This window comes from Thermobia domestica, chromosome 15 (assembly GCF_964235325.1).
Source record: "Thermobia domestica chromosome 15, izTheDome1.hap1.1, whole genome shotgun sequence".
NCBI lineage: Eukaryota > Metazoa > Arthropoda > Insecta > Zygentoma > Lepismatidae > Thermobia > Thermobia domestica.
This window is the reverse complement of record NC_137468.1, coordinates 19,002,430-19,025,382: the sequence shown is the minus strand read 5'-3', so window position 1 is coordinate 19,025,382 and position 22,953 is coordinate 19,002,430. Positions and strand designations below refer to the sequence as shown.

The 22,953-nt window shown below is 33.5% G+C and overlaps 1 protein-coding gene across 1 annotated transcript; it reads right to left on the bottom strand.

Moving 5' to 3' along the window:
• Positions 1 to 5,266: 5,266 nt before the first annotated feature.
• On the bottom strand, positions 5,267 to 17,238 carry LOC145671822 (cytochrome P450 307a1-like). The gene is made up of 3 exons (XM_081741050.1): positions 16,545 to 17,238; positions 10,547 to 11,350; positions 5,267 to 8,556 (listed from the first exon to the last, which is right to left on the bottom strand). The coding sequence occupies exons 1-3, from the start codon at positions 16,969 to 16,971 to the stop codon at positions 8,219 to 8,221; spliced, it is 1,569 nt and encodes a 522-aa protein (XP_081597176.1). The 5' UTR covers positions 16,972 to 17,238; the 3' UTR covers positions 5,267 to 8,218.
• Positions 17,239 to 22,953: the final 5,715 nt, after the last annotated feature.

Below are 22,953 nucleotides of genomic sequence, written 5' to 3'. Positions count from 1 at the left end.
TGGCGTGGGAGACCCGGGTTCGATTCCTGGCGGGAGCACATGTGGTTCGGATTCCACGTTAATCAGTAGGTCCACGTCTCATATAGCCTCGCTGCTGAAAGGGACGCTAAACTAAAATCAACTCAACTCAAATATATATATATATATATATATATATATATATATATATATATATATATATATATATATATATATATATGGAACACGAATCATGCTGAAATAGAATATAAGTTTAAAACAAAAATATTGAAATATGCACCCAGTGAACAGATGCATACAGAGAATGTGGTACAAAACGTGTATTAAGTTCATTCATTCCGTGCTTTCTTAGTGGTTACGGCGTGGTCTTCTGCTTTTCCTCTTATGCGGCATTTCCGGGTACTCACGGTAAAGCATCCAGACGTAGTCGCCCATCTTCCGAACATTCCAAGTGCCCAGGTACCGTCGTTCCATGTCCTTGATATCATGATGGAATCTTTCACTCTGTTCCTCACTTACAACACCCAGATTTGGAGGGAAAAACTGAAGATGCGAATGTAAAAAATATAAATTCAAATTCATTGAGCATCCCGAATTTCTTCAGCATGTTCTCAACTATACCGATACAATCTGGGCTACGATTGTTTCCAAGGAAGTTTTGAACCAAACACTTAAAGGCGGTCCAGGCTTCTCGCTTCACGGCAATCATTGAATAAAGAAAACCTGCATCCAGCATTAGTTTGCGAATATCGGGACCAGTAAACTCTCCTTCTTTCAAATTAGCATCTGACAGATTGGGGAACTTGTTACATAGATATTTTAAACAGTTGCCACACTTAGGTAATGACTTGACAAACGACTTTATTATGCCTAATTTGATGTGAAAAGGTGGTAAGAATATTCTGTCTCTTTCCACTAGAGGGTCACACTTGATACGTTTTGTCCCCTGCAACCAATTTCAACCTTCGGGGCCACTGTTTTTGCTCCCAATCCTTGTCACGAGCCCGACTGCCCCATTCACAGATGAAACAAGGAAACTTGGTATACTCTGAATGTTGTCCTAAAAGCATATCCAACACTTTCAAGTGACCACGCACCATCCAATTGTGATCTTCAAAATGTACGGTAGTAAGAAGCACCTTCATGTTCTCATGTTTCCTTCAGGTATACAGAATGGCCGACAGATAGTGAAGCATACATATTACCATTGTGCCGCACAAGTGCTTTCAGGCTTCTTTTAGATGAGTCATTAAACAGTCTTCAGTCATCTAGCACGTACGGCATGTTCAACTGACCCATCAAACCTTGTACATCACTATAGTACACTAACAAGTCCTTTAGAGCAAAATATTGTGTGAATATCAAGTCCTTTTGTCTGTAAATTGTAACAGTTGTACCGGGTACTAACAAAATGTCTTTCATGGAGTCTTGACTTTAGAAGCTCTGCTTTGTCCTTTGTCAGTCCCAGATCAATGATTAAATCATTTAGATCTGACGAGTGAACACAATAGGGCCCTCGTCTATGCCTACTTCGAGCTCAGCATCATCCGTCTCCTAGTCGGTATCTGTGTCATCACTGTCGTCTGTATCTAATGCCTGCGGAGGCTGTAGTATAGGTATATGCGAGCCATGTGGAGCAGGACGAATTGATGAGCGAATGTTGTTTGGATAATGAATAGTCATTTTGTTTTTCATGTTGAAATCGTAACCTTACAAGAGCTGAAGTAGGAGTCGTCGGTATAATTCTGTTGCTCCCGCTAGACCATAGGGATGCCAAATTGTAATGACTTCTTCTTTTCTGACGCCTGCTGTCACTAATCTTCTACACACACAGCACACACGACCTGTGGAGCCTATGGTTTTTTTATGTCGCCTAGTTTTACTCCTAAATAGGCATAGTAGACCTTTTTGACGGAATCAGTAATGTTTCTTCTGTCTTTTCACCGCAAGTTCACCACAAATATATCCAAAACTGTTAGGAGACTTTACACAGCCTCGGGTAGACATTGTACACTAACACTAACATGTACTTCCTTCCTCAAACAATACAGTGACGAGCAGAAAGCGCCATTTCCAATGTAACAGTTTCCTGCATGCCGCTAAGGACGCAACTATTGAATAGAATGAATGTGCCGCTTCTGAGCTTCATGTGGTGTTTTCTAATATATTCTAATATTATTATGTTGCATAGTCATCAATAACAAATGTAAGCGATTTGGGCCAAAACTGTGGGTGACACGATACTTTGAGTATCATTTTCGATTTTAGGAGGTCGAAATACATAAAGAACGCCCACATTTTCAAAAAAAAAAAGTTTTGGTGACTTTTGAGAAGGGTAATGATTCCCTAGGTTATTTTTATCCCTTCGGAAATCAAATCGGTTTGATTTCCCGTTCAAACATTTCAAATAAAGGATAATTTGAGATTGCTAATAATTCCCTAAGGAATTATTACACAGCGGTAATAATTTTCGAGGGTTAAGTTTCTGCGATACCAGTACCCCTTGTACGAAAACCACACACTTTAGCTACTAGGCCAGTGTGAACAGCTATTTTACAGTATGACTCTAGGTTTAACTTAAGTCCTCAACTTCACACACCAAGATATTTTTGATTATTCTTTCCATATACAGGGTTTACTTCATTTATTGAACCAGGTGGAATCGGTAAGTTAGTAGATGAAGATTACTGTAGCATGAAGATTTTTCTTCAATGATTCCTAAGGATAAATATCGAAAACACAGAAATTACAGTGTTAGAATGAAAAGTCATATTGATTGGAAGTTTAACATATCTTTTAACTTCGAGTTTTATATATGAGACGTGGGCAGCTGAAGATGGAATCCGAACCACATAAGCTCCCATGGAGAATCAAACCTACATCTGTCAGCCTCAAGGTGGGTATGCTAAGCATATACCTATTAGAGATACCATTCCATCTTCTGTGTGTAGTTGCGTATTCGATGATTCGGGGTTAGCTATAATTCAGGCTTATTTATAAGTTAATAAGTTTCCAAATATACAGCCTGCATAGATAATTAACTCTCGGATAATTAACAATAGGCAGAACATTAACTCATATTTAAACATCCAACATGGTGAGATTGAGCAAAAATACTAAATATATATGAGGTTCGGGCCTAGGGTGGTTTTTATCTATTCACTTTGATGGTGCAAATTAGGGTTGGGGAGTAGAGGTATATAAAAATGATCGAAAATGACCGATATTAATGTCGGATCCATAGTTTTATGGGTCACTGAGACGAACAGTAACATTTCCAATACCGTTTAAATCCAAATGCACCCCTTTATGACCAAAATGAAACGTATTCTCCTCGTGCAAAGAACAGGTATTCTTCAAGTTAATAAATAAATAAATAAATAAATAAATAAATAAATAAATAAAACTCATACAGGAAGGATGGCATCCGGATTTGAATGAGGGATGTCCTGATTGCGAATCAAAAAAAAGCTTAACAATTAGCCTAGGCTACTACAGACTTTGAAATTTAACTGTAGATTTAATCTAACTTAACCATTGTGTTTGTATAGAAACTACAAACTGCAATTGAACAAATAACCTGTCCGGTTACAGATTGGCACTGGTGTCGTCAAACTATTTCTAATGGTTTAAAAACAGTGTTTTCTATTGGACACCTCAAAATGTTTTAAATTCGGTATCTTCAGGGTATTTACTGTGTACTTCAAACACACTCTTTTAATGATTTGAAATGAAATAAAATTAAATGAAATTTCTAATTTAGGTCCCAAGGCAATCCCTTAAGGAGATAAATGATCAATAACAGTGAATGAAAGTGAAATAATTCGTGGAATGAGGATGTGGAAGAAAATCGGAAAACTCCGAAAAAATAAAGGACACGATATTGTCCACCACCAACTTTCTTGGCCTCGGATCAAACCAAGGACCTCCCTATTAAAATTATTTGTTGGTTGATTGTTTAAATTGGAGTTTACCCATTCTTTCAGCACCAAGACTATATGAGGTGCGGACCTACAGCTCAACATGAAATCCGAAACACATGAGTTCCCACCTGGAATCAAACCCAGGTCTCCCGCAGCGAAGATACGTACACTAACCATGTAGCCACAAAGGCACTCAATGCAACGATTTGCGATCAGTGATGGTAATTAGGAGGAAAGTGTGGGCAGTGTAGTTACCACTTTCCCTACTCACACTGACGTTTTAATGCTAACTCTTGTCAACCAATGCCACTTCTTTTAAATTATCTTGAAGGTATCGTACTAACTAGTTTGCCCTACTCCAACCAAAATATCTAGGCTAAGTTACGCTTATCGAGCAACTAGAGAGACTCTAAAATTTATCTTTAGAATAATACTACTATTACATCCTCTTAGTAAAATTGATCTTAGAAACAATTAGCATAAGTCTTGATATCTTAGATAAAGGAAAGTAATTTATTTCTTTAAAAAAAAGTTTAACCACGATTATGCTCCGAGATCCAGAGAACCGATGATCAGATGGATGATAATGATGGAATAGAAAACGAGAGGAAACGGAAGTATCCTGAGAAAACTCCCTTGTATGGTGTTGGTCCACTCAAAGCCCACTTGTCGGGAACTGGAATCGACCCAGGGACCTCACACACCAGAGGTATGCAATCTACCATGAAGGCACCGCGGGCTCAGAAAATAATTCAGTATAGTATAAATATTAAGAAGATAATAAGGTATCAGGCAGACCTAGGTGCAGACGGGAGAACAATATTAAGATGGATCTAGTAGAAATAGAAGTAAAAGAAAAATAGAAACTGGATTCAGTTGGCTAAGAACAGAAACCAATGAAGAGCTTTTCTGAATGCGACATTGAAAATTCGTTTTCCCTGGCCATAGAGTTAGTTAGTTTAATTTTAATATATTTTATATGCAAAAATGTCTTAATACATATCCAAATGAAAAAAAAAAAAACATTGATAAGATAATACAAAAATTTATATAAACTACAGTTTGTATGTGAAGGTTTTTTTACTGTATCAGTACTATTACCACACACAAAAGTACTGATCATAATATACTGATACAGTATCAAAACTAGTTCATAACTGTACTTTTATAAGAGGTATATTGTTTCATCAATGCGTTGTAAATTTATATTTGTATAAGATCATGTAGAATATGAAGTTACATTTCAATCAGCGTAAAAATGCTTAAGATTGATACCTTCAGCATTTTTTTTTCGACTTTACAAAGGAAAATATTACCTTTCAAAATGTCTAGAAAAACAAGATACTAAAATCAAATCAGCAGTTTATTGTATAAATTTTGTTACAATATATAATATAAATACCGTAATATCAGAAACCAAAAGCAATATCATTTACATAGCTAAGATTTTTCATTTTGCTGAGGAAGAACAGGAAATATTTATTTATAAAAGATTTGATGATACAAATCAATATAAAGTTTTTGACATTAAAAAGTGATTTAATGTAAGCTTTTATACAAGAAGATGAATAAACCAACACATCCATATATCTTTGGTTATATACATATAGTCCTTTAATTAATACAATATATATATCACATAATAAAAAATACATATATTTTATTCTCTTACGTTGTTACCAGCATTACACATGTATCACAGAAACATGTTATATACAATAGAAAGTAACATACATAAGTAATATTAACACTTTCCCTGGCGTCGGCGCGTTAACACGCCGACGACATTCCAACCTTTCCCTGGCGTCGGCGTGTTTTCACGCTTTGAGATTGTGTTAGATTTAGTTGGGTCTGGCAATATTTTAGGGGAAAGGATTATATAGAACAGAGGAGAGGGATGGTTAATAATATGTGATGTTGTTCCTCACCAAAATGTATGAATCATATTCATATATTTTGATGTATCTTGGTATAATACAATAAATACGTGCACAGACAGAAAAACCCAAAATTATCTGCCAGGACACAGATGTTTCACTGTATGCGCATTGCCAGGGAAAGTGTTAATAATAAGGACAAATTTCAATTTTTTTTAAAAAAAATGAAGTAACACACATAATTCATTTTAAACAACGGTAACATTACCAAATATATATGTATATATATATGTGTGTGTATGTGTGAATGATTGTTTATATAAATAGAAGTGATACCTATATAACATACAACACCACGACTATTTTTCGTAACGTGAAAAATATTAAAGCATACATATAATGCGCCTTTGTATAAAAAGGCATAAATATACAATAAATAAGGTCTTTGGTTCTGCATTGGTATAGAAAACGCATAATAAACAACGCAGGTAGGAAGCCCGTAATATGTTCAATAATTAGTAAGTTTGTACTTAATTTTTCAAACTATTAAAGGTATGAGACCATTAGAAAACATTTTGGAAAAAATAACCCAAAATAATAAAAGAGTTTTTGCATATTATCACCTAAAGATAAAAGTATTTCTTCAATAATATTATATTATTTCATATTTTTAGATTATCTTGTATCAATGCTAATAAATAAGGATCAGTGCACTTGAAAATGTGATAATTAACAATAAAGTCATGCATTGCTTTACTAACGAGATTCAGTATTTAATTGCAAACAAAAACAAATTGTTACTGATTTATTATTATGTAAATCCGCTTAGGATAACACAATTTATATAAAGTTGATTGAATATAGGCAGGGCCGGATCCAGAATTTTCTGAAGGGGGGTGCACAAAAAACTGCCAGTACATTTGAATCAAATTTGAAGTTTTTAAATTCATTTAGGCATCTGTGGTGTGAATGAAGAATTACCTTGGAAATACTAAGTGTCTGCTCTCGATGAATCCTTTTCGTTCAATTTTCAGAAAATTGACTGAAACTATTGATTTTGTAAAGCTCACGGCTAGCTTTTCATTTTAGGTAGTGTATATTTACAACGAAAGGTGGGAAGGCGCATGTGCACCTTTGCACCCCCCCCCCTAAATCTGGCCCTGAATATAGGATTGGATAGATTTAGCTTCATTGCCACTTACTGCGCTCTGTCTTACACAATATATTGTCGCGTTATTTCCGGGAATTGAATTTGTTTTACAAACAAAAGCTTCAAACCACTTATTCACTACATACTGCAATTGAACACTGAAAGTTTCCATCAAAGAACCATAAGTGGCTACATATGATAATAATATCAAAGGACTACCGAAGTAGCAGTGTGTATACACCATAACAAAAACAATTTAGTAAACCAATTATGTTCTTTAGTAAGATATCAATCAAACTTAAATCTTGTGAAATGTACTAATAATGATTTGGTATTACAATTAACCAAATTAGTGTATATTATTATTTTAGTTCAATATCAAAGTGACTGATTATGATATTACTTCATAATATCTTGTAAAAATAATTAAAGTGAAAGCAAGTTAGTTTTGTACTTGTAAAAACACTTTAGAATGAAACATAAAATTACCTAATGTAACGAATAAAAATATCGTAATATATTCTTCAAAATATAACACTTTAAAACAAGTGCCAAGTTAAGTTTTTAGAAGGCCAATTATATTTTGAAACATTCCTGATCATGAACCAGAAACTATTACTTGCCACAAGTGGTTTATAAAGCAGCACAATTTTAAGATAAACTTACTTCTGAAGTATTCAAATTAAAATGTTTCGTTTATTATTATTACTAAAGGCTACTTTTTTCAATTTAGAGAAATAACTGTTTTGACTGCAAAGTGCAACAAAATATAACATTATCAACAAACTGAAATTCAACTGTATTTGCTTCAACTAATGTACTATACAGCATGACTCATACAGAAGCCCAAATAGTTCATGAATAATAGTGACACTGATTTTCCTTGTTTTAAAAAGTAAGAAAATATAAACAATTTTTGAAAAACATTTCTTACATATGGTTTGTAAAACTGTTTGCTGTTCACATCTGCATTACTTTGAAAATGCGTCTTCACTTCAGGTAATCATTGTGAAGCAGCGTCAGCAGTTAGAAAAGACATTAACTCAATATTAATGAGAATAATGAAAATAATTAATATGATAATGAATAATGAATGTACAATGATATAACAGTGGCGACGAGATGATAAATAAAGATGATATATTAATGATATGAGGAGTCAAATAGAAACAAAATGCTTTTTAAATATATGTATATAGCATTGATTCGCTCAACAATATCATTTAAACTTTCAATTTTCATCATAGAATTTTATCCAGGGTCACAAATTATTAAACTACATTTTTATTTCATCGGCTGCTCCTTTTTTGCAATTTGATGGCATATGAATCCACAGGAAGAGCTAATGTTCCAGGATAAATATTATAATTTTCCTTCTCAACAGGTGAGATGTCATAGTCTTGCAGTAAAGTTGACAACAAACAGAAACTTACATATTGTGTGACTTTGTAACCCATGCAAGATCGCTTTCCCAAACCAAACGGTAAGAAATGCTCGGGCTTCACCAGGCGTCCTTCAACCAAAAACCTTTCCGGTTTAAAAGCTTCGGGTTCATCCCAAAGTTCCGGACTCATGTTTAGACCGTAATTGTTAATGAAAATCATATCTCCTTTATCCACTTTGTAACCTGGAAAGATAAACGAAAAGAAAAACATTAATCACAATTACATAATAATTGGTTAATACATATAATTTAAAAACGAAACAAGATAAAAATCTTACCATAACTGCTTTTTTGTAAAGAAATAAAAACTATTATTTAATTTATTTCGTTTACATGTCTATATCACCGTCATAACGAAAGTAATAAAGGTAAAAAAGTAACATATGTAACATTAATTAATCAGAAGTACTTGAGGTTAAATTTTATTTCATTCTTTTTAAGTCAATTGACTTTGCTGTACGTGACTCTTACTGATGAAAGCTAATAATGTATATTTTGAAATGACGCCTCTCTTACATACTAATGTTTTATTTTTGGTAGTGAAAAATGACCATGTCGCATATGCCAAAGAAGTTGTGAATTCGATTTGGAACAATAAACTTTCATTTACTGTCTTAATAGAAATCAATTTAGTATAATTGAAAACATGAGTAGAATAATGTAGTTCAAATATGGGAAAGACCAGGATTAAACGTCCTGGGGGAGTACTACTACAAGTAAAAATATAGTTCCTATCTCTCACAGATACAAAGAAATGAATAAACAAGCAAATTGATTATGGGAATATTGACAAAAAATGACATTGCAAGTTGATAATAATTGCATGCCTATTTTCAATAACATCGTCAAGAATATTGGTAAACCCAAGATCCTTTAAAACTTTAGCAATAGTGTTATGTCATTGTCGGAGTTTGAAAATTACTGTCAGAAGTAACCTGATTTTTTAAAAATAAATGTTACATTTTCAAGATATTCTTGGTATCTTTATAAAAATAGAAACAAATGTTTCTAATGCATCATTTGTAACGATAATCTGATATCTCTTTATATAATCTGGTATAGCAACCACTCTGCAGGTAACAATTAATAAGAACTGAAAAAGTAGATCCTATATAATTATACGCCAAGGTGAAGTTATGCTGTGCCCATTAAAGATATTATAGTACTAAGAAAGATAAACGAGGCCAAGTTATGAATATTGAGATATGAACTATTGAAAATTGATAATGAACACAGATTCACATCAATAATAATTATTATTATGATATATATTTAAGTTAAAGCGCTTTGTTCATGAAACGTTTCTTCAAATCAGTTGGCACTCAAGACAACTATATTGAAAAATTCTTATATTTATAAAACATTTAATTATTCAAACAGCATATCAACGAGTTTATTTTAAAAATGTCTATAAATGATCTTATAAGATATGTATAAAATAAGTAATATTACAAATAACTGTACTAGATCAAGCGCTGAATATGCCGAAGCTTGCAAATTAGGGTTGTTGCATATCTAAAAAAGTTCTAAGTAGTTCTTTTCAACTTCTCAAATTCTTATTATCTCAGTTATGTATTGCAATGTGTGCTACTATCTTTGTTCTACAGAATATTGTACCAAATTTGATATTTGTACTCTTTTTACCTCCTTATCTAATATACATGTGACTGTTAAGAAATTTAATTCTGAAATTTCACTTCATATACTGATGCAAAGCATGAAATGGCATTTACATATTTGAGCTGAAAATTCTTGACAATCGAGCTTTATAGTTACTTAATTTATGTGATTTGTTTCGTGATATTATACTTTAGTAGAATACTACTATGTACTTCTTTTAGATTTCGACATAACAAATTTTGTACTAGCTGTTCAACAATTGCTTGTTGTTTTAATGAGTATATCTCCTTTTTTATTCCACATCGATACACCCTTAAACCAGAAGCAGCTTTGAATCATAATTCGCAATAGATGTTATGTTCAAAAATACTAATTTTAATTAATAACCTTTTTGCTGAAAAGATTAGACAAATATTCTGGAAATTAGTCTTCTTGTTCAACAAGGAAACATCAAACCCATTACTTGTTGCATATGTAAATTATTTTTCTTATTTATGACCATTTTAGTTAATTACATTATAACAAATTCAATGATACTAAATTATCAAATTACCTGCAATGGTGCTATCTGCATTTGCGACATGAGGTACAATGGGTGATGACGTAAGTCGCAAAGCCTCCAGAATGACTGCTTCCACATATGGTAAGGACGTGCGGTCTCCCAACTCCACCCTTCTGTCACCTCCAGTGCATGCATCTACATCCTCTTGGATTCGTTTCTGCACCTCTGGATGTTGAACCAACAAAGCTAATACTTTAAGGGTAAAATTGCCAAGAGCAGAGTGGCCACCAATAATGTCCTCAAGGGCAAACAGGGCAGTTTCAAGGTCCATGCTTGGTTGCTGGTTGGTTTTCACGTAATCAATCAGCACATCAAGGTAATCATTTGTCCTGCCAGGTTCGTGTTCGTTTAGTTTATTCTGAACAATTTCGGATTGAATGAAGCCTCTGACGTGATCACTCCATTTGGATAACTGGCTAAAATGGCGCTTAATGAATGGCAGGAGACAAGGAATAAAATCTGCAGCATAACCCTGATTCATGTCATAAAAAATTTTATCAAACGTTTCCACAAATTCAGCAAAGCGGTTATCATTTCGCTCAAATTTTTTGCTGCAGAAATAGTCCGTAAAGATATTTGCGCAACTTTTCAGAACAAATGGCTTTGGTTTAAATATGACTTCGTCAGAAGAAGATGACACAACATTTTGAAGATTCTGCATGAAGATTTTCAATTCAGATGCGATGCACGAATCAAGTTGGTTCCAACCTTTGGAGAAGGCACGTGGGAACACGTGGTGGTTTAACTGGTTTCTTCGAACACGATGAACTTCAGACCAATCGCAGAAAGCCAAAGCTACAAAATGAATGAAACAATAGGAATTATTTAGCGTTGTCGAATCAGAAAGAAAAATGGAGCATTAATACTAATACATTATATTTAAAGAATACTTTAGTTATAAATGCCAGGAATGAAATTGTAACTACAAAAAAGCTTATTTTGTCATTATAATATGTTAATTCGTTCTCTCACATGGTTGCAACATGTGCGCTGTCGAGCTGCTGATAAGATCGGTGGAAAAAATTAAGTTAGGAGTACATATTCATTTAAGAGAAAGCACATTAGTCAAAACAAACAAACAAAGAAAAAAAGGTAAATGATTAACATAATAAAGTGTTGAAAATAAGTTAGGGAATACATATTAATTTAACAATGTTGAATATTTGGGAGCCATCTTTCTTTAGTCCATGGAGTGGATTAATCTGGAGAATTACTTCTCTGTGTTTCTTTGAAATGAGATGGAATTCAAATGTTTAATTTTTTAAAGATTTCTTATTCAAATCTGTTTAAATATTCCTAACTACACGAAAATGATTTTTCGGTATTTGTTAGAAAGACAAAAGAAATGACAATTGGAACAAAGGGGTCGGTGTAAAATATAGAAATGAAATGAAATGAAATCTTTAAGTTTTATGTCCTACGGTTATGCCGGTTAGACTAAAGGAGACGGTGATAATGAGTAATGAATGAAATGGTGGAATGAAGAAAGTGGGAGGAAACGGGAGAACCCCGAGAAAACCCACGCACACGGTGTTTAAAATATAGAAGTAGGAGGGGGGAAATAGAACAAGTTACTAGATTTTGATACCTAGGTAGTATTATTAATGATTATATGGAGTGTAAACATAAAATAAAAACGGGATAAGAATGGCGAAAGCAGCCTTTAGGAGAATGAAAATACTATTTTGTGGGACCTTGAATAAAGAGATAAGGAAAAGACCCATGAAATGCTTCATGTGAAGTATGGTACAGAAAGATAGACACTACATAAAAATTATTTAAAAAAATGACTGAAAGTTTTCAAAATATGGGTGTGGAGAAGAATGGAAAGAATTGGCTGGGTCGAGCGATGAACAATTTTAGAAATTATAAAGAATAGAAAGAGAAATTGGCTGGGACTTGGCTAAGAAGAAATTGAATTATGAGAGACGTGCTAGAGGGTATGGTGGCAGGAAAGAAAGGGAGGGGGCGAAGGAAACTAAAATTAATGAACGATATCAAAATAGAGAAATCATACGTGAAGACGAAGAGGTTAGCGGAAGACCGTGGAGCATGGAAGCTTCTCAGTTGCAGCAAGTCACTTGCCAATAATGGCAGAATACCTTATAATGATGATGCATTTATATATAAAACTTTAATATTAATTAATCATATTTGATTTATATATATTCAGGGAAATTTAGCTGAATTTAAAGAAGCTAATGGGGAAAAAAGCAAAAATAAGCACTAAACTCAGTAAAGCAAGAACGAAAGAAAACGGAAGATAATTAATAAACTCTGAGTGTGTTTCATTTTTCTCCCTTCTTCTGATTGTGCAAGTAGTTATATTGTGTAGTTTTTGGCCAAAGAGAACTCACCCTCCGTTATTGTGTTCAAATCCTATTTTACATATTGACTCGTTGGTTTTGGTCTATAAAAATATATTGAGGTTCCTAAACTAGCCACCTAACGGTGTCAATTTAGTATCGGAAACACTTTTATTATCGTTGGTAATAGTATGGAAAACATTGTGTCATGGGTAAACATTCCCATCAAAAATTAGACTACTTCAAATGAAGTGAAATGAAATGGTTTAGTTTAGCGTCCCTCGATTACGACCTTTTTGGCTGAAAGAGATGGATTATTGATAAGAGTGAATGATTATGAAATGTTTTTGTTCTCTCACACCGGGAAACGAACCCGGAAGCAGGGACGACGTGTATCAAAGGTACTAGACCAGCGAGAAAGGCAAGCACTAGTTCATTTACTTAGCAAAATCAAATATCAAACAGTAAACTAGAACACCATTTGTTCTCTGATGTCTAAACTGGTTTATACGAAACTCGAAATTGAGGCCACGGTGGCTAAGTGGTACAGCGCTAATCACTGGTGCGTGGGTCGGTCCCAGCTCGGCTAAATGAGCTTTGTAGTAAACAAACACTGTGTACTTGAGTTTTTACCAAGGTTGTTCTCTTTCACTCCACTTACATCATTCCATTCACTACCATCTTCCTTAGCCTACGAGCATAGATTAAGTTTTTATATTATACGTAGTGACAATACAAAATCAAGTAATTACGACCTCGGAAGCACAGAGTTCAGTGTTAAAACCAATAGCGTTATTTCAGATTTTGTCAGGTGAGGGCAGGATTGTCCACCGACATGCGAGTTTCGCGTTTTTAATAATATATTTGTATACCAATTATTGAAAAGCATTTATTTCTCAAACTCAGGGAGAGGGGGGAAATAGCCTCCCATACTTTTTTTATATGACGCCTCTGTTTGGAGCACTCTTCTCTGATTCGAAGAGTCACTGTTTTTTCTCTCGAATTCAGTAGCGTAGCCAGGATGTGTGTTTGGGGGGAAGGCAAGTGCTGTTATAGGTACATATAGAAAAATTACAAACAAAAAATATATAAACATAAAAATATATAAAAAATTACAAACATCAAAGTACCAAAGTACATTGTCAGACCTCTTTGAGAGGGGCGGCCCCTCTGGGACCCCCAACTCCCTACGCCACTGCTCGAATTTCGTGAATATTTGTCTTTACTTTTGCTGTTTTAGAGATTCTTCTTTCGATTCAACCCACTTATTCATGTTACCAAATTTTGAATTATTACTGAATTGTTCTGCTTTAAACTGCAGATTTATAACTCAGGAACTTTGTACCAAAGATTTAATTTCTCAATTTTAATTACGGTTTCAATTAATGTTCTTCGCTTATAAGTAAACTTTTGACTTCTTTTTACTTCAAACAAACTCCTTGATGGAGATCAGATTTTTGCTTTAGAGTAAGTGTCGTCATTAGGGAACAAAGTGATTGCGACGTAGAGCTCTCTTCTCTGGTGCGAGAGGTCCTTTGATGTGATTTCAGGTTAAAGTTGTTGCTGTGAGTATGAATTTTCTCAGGGTTCTCCCGTTTACAAGCACATTCTCATGGCATCGAATCCGTTCATCTTTTGCCTCTATGGCTTAATGGTGGGACGTAAAACAAAGATTTTACTTTACATTAAACGATTGCCGAAATAACTACGTAGTCCCGATTTTGTTTTACATCTTTTATATGTTTAAAAGGATTTTTATTTTATTTAGTTTATAACAAATATTATGTATATTTAAATTTTAAAACTACTTTATTATACTAAATTTTGTAACGAACAAATTCAATTGAAACTCATTCGAAAGAGACCTAGAATAATGCAGACAGTTTTTGAAACCAATTAACCACGTTATGTAAAATTTATTTATTACTTCTTAGATGGGACCCAAATGGTAACGGTTTGTAATTTACGGTATCAAATTTCTGGATTATAGCAGCTGAACACACGCCTAAGAATATTGGTTTATTCTTTCACAAATTTCCTGAAACATTAGAAATAACGTTTTCTTTTAAATTGTATCAGTCTGATATATTAAAAAAGGGTCGCGGTGGCTCAGTGGTAGAGCGTTCACCTACAGTGCATGGGACCCTAGGTTCGATCCAAGTTCGCGTCAACTGAACTTTGTGATGGAGAAACACGGTGTGCGTGGAATTTCTTGCGGTTTTTCCCTTTTTCTTACTATTTCTTCATTCCACCATTCCGTTCATTTTTCATCATCACCGTCTCTTTTAGTCTAGCCGCCATAACCGGGGGACGTAAAACTTAAAAATTTCATTTCAAAATATGATTATATATATGACGTTTTGTCGAGAAAAACCACGAGAATTGGAAGTTCTTTCATTTTTCTTTGTTTATAAACGATAGAGAAATGTCATTATGTATGAAATAAACAGCAAAAGTTTTGTAGTATTACAATTACAAACTATATAAATGTATTCCTTGACATTTTTTAGTTGAAATAGTGTTATTTTTTTTTAAAAAAAAATGAAAAATTACTGTTTTCTATAGCAAATTTCGAAAATGATGGCGAATTAATTCCAAAACTTTTCTTTCTTCTTACGTGATCATAATAATAAAATAATAATAATAATAATAATAATAATAAACAATATAAAAATTAAGAGTGACATATGGTACTCTGTTTTCTTAGTTAAAGACTAAATTATAAAAAAAAAATGCAAGTCTATAAGAACATACTCATTGGAAATTTATATCTCAGCAATATCTGAATTCTTAGCTACATTAAAGTATGAGCGAAACACTACAGTTGAATAAATGTGTTATTATACTGTTATAATTTCGGCATTATAACAATAACTTCCTCTTACTCATTGTAATGCTCAAAGTGTAACAAAGTTTAAAACAGATTTAGCCAACTATATCGATTTTTTTTATACATATAAGGTATTTGTTATGATTTTTCTAGACTTAATAAGCATGCTAAAAATTACTTTTTATTATAATATAAGAATGTACCGGTATATTGCAATTTTTTTCAAAGAAATCGCGATATATTACATGTAACAAAAAAGACAAAAGTAAAAAATGCTTAAAATTTAATGTCTCTGTTTGTTTTTATAGAAAACACTTTTTCGCATATTTTACTTGGATAATACTAATTTTTCACTTTTCTATCGTAAACAATAAAATTTCACCTAAATCTTCTCTAAATATCACTGTTATTTCCATTTTCTTAATTTTGAGATTTTTCTTTTTTAATTTTAGCTTGTAGTCTTTGTCTTAAATAATATTAAATTATGGACATCTTAGCTAAAAATTCTCGAAAATTAGAAGGCATAATTTTAGTATCAAAGCAGTGTCAAAATTCACATTAAAATAAATATATATTTTACTAAAATTGAACCTCTATCTAGCAGTTATATTCAATATAAAAGTGAACCTTATTACTCTAACGAAATATTTTACTTGAGTATCTACTTTCTATCCTATACTGATAACATTTCTTTTCTTTTCTTTTCTTTTCTTCTCTTTTCTTTTCTTTTCTTTTTTTTTTGTAACATTAACATTAATGCAATACTAAATTAAAATTTATAAGGAACTCTATCTTTTAAATTACAATTTTAACGTTTCTTTATAAAAATAATTATAATAATAAGGGTACTTACAGTGTTCCCTGTTCATGTTGAACAGTTGATTGTAGCGTCGAATGTCTGGCCTTCCATCAAAGAAGTTGCTTTTGGTAAGAAGAACTTCTCGAATTTGATCCAGACCATTTACAATGATGCATGGGACTGAACCCATTTGAAGCCGAAAAACGTCGCCGTACTTTCGGCCTAGCTCGGTGAACGCCTTGTATGGAATATCATAGCCACCCAAAAGGTGCAAAGAGCCAATAACGGGCCAGGATTTTGGTCCAGGCGCTGGTTTTGGTATCTCTGAGTTAGCAGATTCCAGTTGCGCCTCCGCTGCCTGTAGAAGGTTTGACCTCTTTCCAGAGGCTGATTTTCTCCAAGTGTCCGCCGCCAGAAACGCTATCAGCATGGCAAGGCCCGACAGCAAAAGGTACGTTGATGCTGTAAAGACGATTTCCATGTTTAACTTTTCTTAAATCTTCGAATAAAGAAGAAAACTCAAGACGGGTCTTCTGAACGTCACAATACGAGATCACAACAGCGATAAAAAGAGGACAAAGGGCAGAATTTTTTTAAAAGAAAAAATCTTCCTCTTATGTCCAGTGAAGCTGAAGAAGGTATTGGTTCGTCAGGCTTATAACAAAAATGACTTGGTAAAGCACTCGGAGAAGAGGCAATCCTTCAAAGGGGAACGCAGCCCGAGATCTTCTAGACCTCCTTAGCCCGTTCTGAAGGCGATTCACCTGCGAGTTTACTAAGCCACGCATCACTTTTTATACCATCTCCTCACTGCAAGTCAGACATTCATCAATATGAATGGGATGATAATGGGGTACTGGTATCCAGCCACTCAAGATGAAGACATGTAGATCTTGGGAGGAGCTTCACAAGCAGCTAGTGGGTGGACAGCGAAGTCAAAGATGGGAAAAGAAAGGAAATAGAACGTAAGTATTGGTAACGAATTCATTACCAACATTAAGGAAACTAAACAAGGTAATTCAAAAAAAAAAAAAAAATCATAAACCACGATTCTTGTGAGAACAACGGAAACTGCCTTTTGCTCAAAAGGATACTTAGAGATGGAAAATGTGGGGAAAAAGAACGTTCTTGAGGATTTAAAGGAATAAAAAAAATCTAGTGATGTTAGATCAGTATCGTTAGAGACATGCATCTTTGCAATACACATAATATACTATTGAAGCTCGAGTTATACTTTTAAATTTACTAAAGCAAATAGTTAAGGGTTATCAAATTCACTTCTATGCTAGATACAAGTGTCACCGGGGGACTGCGGTGACTCAGAGATAGAGCGTTCACCTCTGGTGCATGCGGTCCTTGATTCGATCCCAGCTCGCGCCAAATGAACTTTGTGGTGAACAAACACCGTGTGGGTCGGTTTTCTAGGGGTTCTTTCTTTTCCCTCCCATTTTCTTCATCCGACTCATTTCTCAACATCACCATTTTCTTCAGCCTATCCGGCATAACTCAAAGATTTCATTTTATTTACAATTGCCACACTTACATTAGTACAGTAATTCTGACCCGTATACCATGTGTAGGACAGAACTGTTGATAACAACTCTCCCTTGAAAAAACAAAATTATAAATTACTTACACGGTGGTAAGATTGCATCTGGCAAAGTAAAAAAGAAAAAAAAAAAACAGTGATAACATGTGCTATACCAATCACATATCATTCAGTAACAGTCTGCCTTCAAATATTGTTTAACAACGAAAAATGAGAAAGGATTTTTGAAATGAAGACTCCAATACGTAATATATTTATAATAGGAACCATTATGACATTCTTCTGGTTGACTATAGAAAATTCTGAAATTAATCCTGTTACAATAATTGTTAAGGGGAGTTAAAAAGGAAGGACCAATATTAAAAATGATTTATTAATTAATTTGATTGGAGCGTGAAAGCTTTGCGTAAAAGTCATCAACATTGCACACACTGATTTTCAATAAATTTAAAAGTGCGTTACTGAATTATCTATGTCTGTGTGTGTGTGTGTGTCTGTCTGTCTGTCTGTCTTTCTTTTAGTTGCGATATTTTCAATTTTGAGCCCTCCACTCGATAGAGCATAAAAAACTACTGAGAAACTGATGGAATTTTTCGCTTCACTCTTACCGCTCCTCAGATATTGACCAAAGTGTTCAAATTTCGAAAGATTTAGGGAGCCATATCTCGGGAACCGTAAGTCATAGAGAGATGATATTTTGCGAATTTTTGCGAGAAAGAGAAGAAGGTGCGGATAAAAAGATTTACTTTTACATGTAGGATACTTCACAGTTATCCTTCCCGCTCCATTCTTTTTAAGTTCGTTGTGGCAATGCTTTTGGAGCATTTTTAACTGGTTAAGACTAAAATTTAACTTGAAAAATGATTGCGTTTTCCAGAATCACCTATGTGCTTTAAGATAGAAAATAATGTACAATATTTATTCAAATTTGTATTTTACAACACTTACAAAGTTACATACATATGTAACGTGTGTATGACTATTTGCCTTTCCTACTGGTCTGCTGCCTAGCCTAAAAGCCTTTGGCTCACAGCGTTCTGAATTCGATTCCCGATTAGAGATCCTTACAATTTGAGAGCACTATGGTGGTTGGATTCTCTCTTAAACTGTAGATTCTCGGCTCATATAACTTTGATGCTCACTTTAAACTTTGAAAGCAAAACTTTTAAATATCTTGAAACACAATCCCTTATTTTATTTTACTTTTTCATTTACCCAAGTTTTGCACCTTGTTCGTCATTTGATAATGGTGAACTAAGTCGAAATCATATATTAATTCATTTCAATAACATGTTTTCTTCTTACACAGAGTTAGGTAATGACTTTGTTTTAAAAGCATCATAACATTTCAGATAAAGTTCCCAGTATTCAGCAAAACTAATGATAAAATGTTTCAAAAATTATTTTTATCTTTCTCTCTTAAAAGTGATTATTAACATTAGTGGATTCACAAGTAATAACAAACTGTCTGATGAGAGAGGAAATCATTGGAGACAGGAAGGAGAAATATTTTACAGAACTATGAAGCACTTGATACGAGATAACAATGACTAAACTTAAATGTTACGCAGGTGATTACATATTTTCTGCTCATAACCTATATCCGGTGGTAGTTCAGTGGTAAAGCGCTTGCTTCTGGTGCGTGGAGTCCTGGCTCAATTGCTGGCCAAGTAAGTTTGTAGTGGACAACATCGTATCCGTGGGTTTTCTCGGAGTATTAACGTCTTCTTCCACACTCACATTCCACCAATTATTTCATCATCATTCACTTGCTTTAATCAGCCGTCTCTCTTAGGCTGAAGGGATATAAACGAGGAACTTTAAACTGAAACATTTCATCCTTTTCACTTCATTTCAGAATAAAACAGAATCCAAGCATTGGAAATGAAATCCTTACGCAGAATTCTCAGCAGGACTTGAGAAGAGCAAGTACGAAATAGAATTCATTATTATTACTATGATTTGTAACGTTGAGGAATTCACTAGAATTTTTAATGGCCAGAAATTAAGAAGTAATTAGAAACAGAAGAAAAATATAACTATTTACTACAAGAGAAGAATGAAACATGCACAGTTTCTTTGTAAGAAAGAGCCAGTTGATAGTTGTATTAGGTGCGAATCCTTTGTAGCATTGTAAGGCTTTTGATCTTTCTCCGTCGATGAAATTAATTTTTCGTTTTAACCGTGTGCGTGGGTTTTCTCCGGGTTCTTGCGTTTCCTTCCACTCTCTTCATTCCACCATTTCCTTAATTTTTCATCATCGACCATCTCCTTTAGTCTAGCCGACATAACTGCGGGACGTAAAGCTCGGATTTCATTTCATTCCCTGTATGAGAGCTTTGAAATTTGTACTGCGGTTCGGATTCCACCTTAAACTGCAGGTCAAGCTCCCCTATAGCCTCTGTGCTGAAAGATACGCAAAACTAATCCAATCAATAAATTGACTTTAGAAATATCGAATTCTGGTCTAGGAATTCACAAGTAATGTGAATGAACTGATCATGCGTCATTCAACTTTTAAACACAGGCCATAACTTTTCTCATTGTCAGAGCATTGTTAGAACGAGCTTAAAAAGAATTAATTTGTAATTATTTAGTCAATAACTAATGACACAATAGTTATTGAATTAATAACTAATGACGCATTAATTATTGAATCAATAACTAATGACCCAATAATTATTGAGTCAATATCTAATGACCAATAATTATTGAGTCAAAACTAATAACAAATTAATTATTGAATCAATAACTAATGACCCAATAATTAGTGAAATTTTGAATCAATAACTAATTACGCAATAATTATTGAACCAATAACTAATGATGTAATAATTATTGAATCAATAACTAATGACGGAATAATTATTGAATCAATAACTAATGACGGAATAATTATTGAATCAATAACTAATGACGCAATAATTATTGAATAAATAACTAATGACGCAATAATTATTGAATCAATAACTAATGACGCAATAATTATTGAATCAATAACTGGTATGAGTATTGAATGAATATTGGTATTGATAAACACCACTATTATCTCTCTATGATTTGTAGTTCCTGAGATATGGCTCCTAAAATCTCCCGAAATCGGAACTTTTTTGCCCAATCTCTCTTTAACGGTAAGAGTGACGTTAAAAATTCCAACACTTCGTTGAAATAGTTTTTGTTGCTCTATCGAATGGAGGGCTCAAAATTGAAAAATTCGCAAATGCCAGACACACATACACACACACACACAGCCATAGAGAATTCAGTAACCAACTATTTAAGTTCGTTGAAAATAGCACGAAGGAAAAATAAAATTATAATGGAGAAGATATTGTTTATAAGTTTTAAGGAAAAGTTGGAATAAAATAGCCAATTTAAGTAAGCACTATGTAATATATATATATATATATATAAAAAAAAGTATCGCGATAAAAGATGCTCTTCATGTTAAAAGAGAAGTGTGATTAACGGAAGAGAAGTATAATGAAAGGATTGGTAAAATGAGAATGTGCGAGGAAAAAGAAGGTCCTAGAGAAAACCAGGGATAAAATATCATTCATCAAAAATTCACCAGGCCTGAGATCGAACCAGGAAACCTTTGCACAACTGGATGAGCAATGTATCACTGAGTCACAGTACCCCGCAGGAAGATTATATATGATGAGGACCTTCAATTTGCTGTACACAATACCTCTGAACCTCTGTAATGCGTTCGATAGTCTCTCACCGGAATCGACCCCGTGACCGCGTGCACTATAGTCGCTGGCCACTAGCTCAGCAAGCAAGTCTATTATTCAATGTTATTCTATTAATTATCCATACTTTATAATAGTATCAGTTAATACAACTAATTTTATAAGAATAAAGGCAGAGAGGTGCAAATTAAATACTATGGGAGTCAAATTTATAAATATAATAAAGAATCTTCAAATTCATACTTTATTTTGCTGTAAGCTTGCATATGAATATTGACAAAAATATTTCATATTTTTATTGTTAATGTAGTGTAATGTAATATAACCTTTCACCACTTGTAGAATTAAAGGTAAGCTATACATAATAAGTTAGCCTTTATTCACAACACAAAGGAAATTCGATAATATTACCCCAGACTTTTCAACAATTTGCACTATTTTGTAAATTCTCATTTTAAAATTCCAAGGTCTCTGTATTTCCTGAAAGCAGAACGGTTAGATTTCAGTAGAAACTGATATGCCATCTTATATATATATATATATATATATATATATATAAAAGAAAGAAAAAGCAAAAAAGAAAACAAATCTGTTGTATTTGTAAGAAGGAGAAGAAAAGAAAAGGAAGTCCCTAAAAAAATTTTCAGTTTCACCTTCAGAAATCCACCCACACTCATTGATATTCAATACGATTCTCTTCGTTTCGACGCTAAGGTTTGATCTTCTTCTGTGGTCGGAATGAAGGACTTCTGTTCACACACAAATAATGATTGCTATCAGAGTCTCCATTTGACGTGTACGGATCGCTGCTGACTTTTGATGACGCGACTTATGTTAACTAGATAGACACCACCAACACATCTTTAGGACCTTCTATTCATGCAATGGACACTAACGTGACAAAGTTTTAAGCGAGAAGAAAATATTTGCAAGAAAATTTCATCATATGAATTGATAGGGAGAGGTTATAATATCTTTTAGTGATGAAAGAATTGGCTTACTTCTTGCGTAAACTTAACGCGTTAATATAGAGCGTTTGCAAAATTATTACGTAATAAAGTATTTTGTATTACAAAAAATCTACGTCAAAAATATAAAAATCAAATCAAAAAGAAAAGAACTGTTCAAAAAGTCATTTTTGTATTTTCTGTTACTTTTACTGTATTTCAACGGCAAATATTAAGCGCAGCTGTTCTTTACAAATATTCCGTCCAATTTA

Bases quoted from the DNA above. Each gene is read 5' to 3' on its own strand.
- LOC145671822 (XM_081741050.1), bottom strand. From the start codon at position 16,971: ATGGAAATCGTCTTTACAGCATCAACGTACCTTTTGCTGTCGGGCCTT. The intron at 11,351-16,544 runs GTAAGTACCCTT...TTCATTTTGTAG, and splicing joins CAACATGAACAGGGAACACT to CTTTGGCTTTCTGCGATTGG. The intron at 8,557-10,546 runs GTAATTTGATAA...TTATCTTTCCAG, and splicing joins TGCAGATAGCACCATTGCAG to GTTACAAAGTGGATAAAGGA.